The sequence below is a fragment of the Limulus polyphemus genome, unplaced genomic scaffold (genome assembly GCF_000517525.1).
Source record: "Limulus polyphemus unplaced genomic scaffold, Limulus_polyphemus-2.1.2 Scaffold1730, whole genome shotgun sequence".
In the NCBI taxonomy this organism is placed as follows: domain Eukaryota; kingdom Metazoa; phylum Arthropoda; class Merostomata; order Xiphosura; family Limulidae; genus Limulus; species Limulus polyphemus.
In genome coordinates this window covers 11,704-14,448 of record NW_013667340.1, presented here as the reverse complement: position 1 = coordinate 14,448, position 2,745 = coordinate 11,704, and the positions used below count along the sequence as shown (strand labels likewise).

General features: G+C 38.3%; 1 protein-coding gene across 1 annotated transcript; it reads right to left on the bottom strand.

Moving 5' to 3' along the window:
- Positions 1 to 1,678: 1,678 nt before the first annotated feature.
- LOC111087096 lies at positions 1,679 to 2,534 on the bottom strand. Its single transcript, XM_022392511.1, has one exon. It carries the CDS (start codon positions 2,496 to 2,498, stop codon positions 1,767 to 1,769), a length of 732 nt encoding a protein of 243 aa, XP_022248219.1. The 5' UTR covers positions 2,499 to 2,534; the 3' UTR covers positions 1,679 to 1,766.
- Positions 2,535 to 2,745: the final 211 nt, after the last annotated feature.

The window sequence follows — 2,745 nt, the reverse complement described above, 5'->3', positions numbered from 1 at the left end:
TATTTTATTGTGCTTATAAATGTCATTTGTTTCGAACTTTAGAGACAAATGGCAAAATGCGCGTTAAAATAAAGTATGGAATTTCAGTGTTTCGATATCAACGAAATTTGCTTTTTAACGCTTTTTCTTTTAAAGACAAGTTTAACAGTTTTTACTCATGTGCCAACAAAACAGTTTAGAAAGATATAACTGAAATAAACTAAGTTCTAATACACCATAGACAACAGCAATAGTAATCGTTTGAGCCTGACGTGGCCTAATGGTTAGAGTGCACACTGCGGATCTAGAAGGTCCAAGGCTCGACCCACGATATATTGCTGAGTAATCACATAGATCGCGGGTGCTACTGACTGGTTGAACTCCCTCTACTCAGCTTCCAAATTAGGAATGCTGTGCTTGAGCCTTGGAAGTTTCTGAGTGAAGTTTCTGACCTCCTGGCCTCAGAAGTCTCTGATGGCCGTTTAGCCACGTGCTACTTACTTACTGGAACTGATTGACCTCCGTCAAATCAGCTTCCAAATTAGGAATGCTGTGCTTAAGCCTCAGAAGTCTCTGACCTGGCCGTTTAGCCCATGTGTTTGCATAAGGTACTATTCAGGTTTAAAATAACAGCACTGTATAAAATCAAAAGTTACGTATTACTTTATTAAGCAAGGTAGGCCCGGCATGGCCAGGTGGTTAGGGCACTCGACTCGCAATCTGAGAGTCGCTGGTTCGAATCCCCGTCCCACCAAACATGCTCGCCCTTTCAGCCGTGGGGGCGTTATAATGTTACGGTCAATCCCACTATTCGTTGGTAAAACAGTAGCCCAAGAGTTGGCGGTGGGTGTTGATGACTAACTGCCCTCCCTCTAGTCTTACACTGCTAAATTAGGGACGGCTAGCGCAGATAGCCCTCGTGTAGCTTTGCGCGAAATTCAAATCAAACAAACTTTATTAAGCAAGGAAATAAATTCTAAGCAAAAGAACATTTCCAACAACAACAGGACAAATGAAAAATGTCTTAGAAAGTGAAGTCCCATAATGCTGAGAAAATACCATGCAGGATATACAAATTTTTCAACTCTCATTTTGTTGTGTCCAGTTATTTAGTTACGCCCACCAGTGGCACAACGGTATGTCTGCGGACTTACAACGCTAGAAATCGGGTTTCGATACCCGTGGTGGGCAGAGCACAGATAGCCCTTGTGTAGCTTTGTGCATAATTAAAAAAAACAAAAATATTTAGTTACATGTAATTTCACTGAAGTGCTTCAATGTTACTTATATATACAATGTACCTATTTATTTAGAAAGAAAAAAAAAGTAATTCGAGTGGCTCCATCTATTATGAACAAGAAATAAACCTAATTGTAATTTGTAAAGACAAGAATAGAAAACAAAGAATATTATAATTTCGTAAAATGCTTCAACTATATTTTTTTTAAATAAAAAACATCCAAATGGATTATACTTTATTCAGTATTTGCAAACTAAATTTAAAGTTGCATTAGTTTTCAAAAGATGCATGACAGACTTCTATGTTGTTTTGAACAAAGAAGGTCACCAGTGTAATATTTATTCGTTAAAAAATGAGGAAACAAATTTATTTCTTGTTTACAAATTTTCAAATAGTATTTTGTATAGTACGTTCTACACCAAATGTTTAATGAATACAAATAGTACTTATAATTCCTAACAAATGTTACTTTAGCTATTACAGCTTAAGACAGCTTCATAATAACGTGGAGAAAAATAATAATTATTTTGTTTGGTGGCCAAATATTTTATCTAGCATAGTAATTTGGAGCCCCAAAGGCCCAAGTTTGGGGCAAGTGGATGTAAAATGGCCATCTTCGACGTACAAGTTGGTTGTAAGCTCGTAATGTCAGATGTGTGATATAAAAACGTGAAGATAAAATGGGTGGTAAACGATCAAACAGATTCGTGGAGACTGTTTTCGTCACAAGTTCAGGGTTTGAGTCTTCTCCACTGTCAGCTGTTGAGTTGGTATTGTCTAAAGTTTGAAGTCGGTTTTTCTCGTCCTCTAAACGCTGTTCTACTCCTGTATTAGGTGCTGTTACTGTGTCGTTTAGCTTGTCGTTGCTATTTTCTGAAACTAGTTCAAATTTCGTCATGATTGTTTTTGCTTCGAGCAAGGATTCTGTCGTCATAGGAAGTGAAGTGTGAGCTTCAGGGTCGACGGAAACCTGATCGAAGTCTTTTGATGTATTTTCTACATCAAGCAGATCGCCATCAATTGTGTTACTCTGGGGTTCATTAGGATTGTAACCACCTGTTACCCTGTAACCTGCTGGCCCTGCCTCGTACTCTACCACCTTTAACTTTCCTTCAGGTCCGGTGTACCCGTATCGTCCTCGAACAATTCCGTTGTCGTCTCTATGTTCGTGATGGAAAGAGTGGGCACCCAACAAACCCGTGTCGTAACCGAAATTGTACGTGTTTTGATCGGTTTTTGACTGGTACTGGATCGGATGGTGTACATAATCCACGGCCATCGCTTGAACAACTAGGCCTAACAACAGAAGCTTCGTAAACATCTAGAAAACAGAGAGAGAAAAACATATTTGATAAACAAGAAAATTTACCTTTAAATAGAATTTTTTGAAGGTTTGTTTCTTTAGAATGTTTGCACAAAATTACAAAAGGATTACTTGCTCATAACCTTCCTCAATTTTAAAGTGATAGACTAGACGCAAGTCGACTAGTTAACAAAACCCACCGCCAACTCTTGAGCTATTTCTT

Bases quoted from the DNA above. Each gene is read 5' to 3' on its own strand.
- LOC111087096 (XM_022392511.1), bottom strand. From the start codon at position 2,498: ATGGCCGTGGATTATGTACACCATCCGATCCAGTACCAGTCAAAAACC.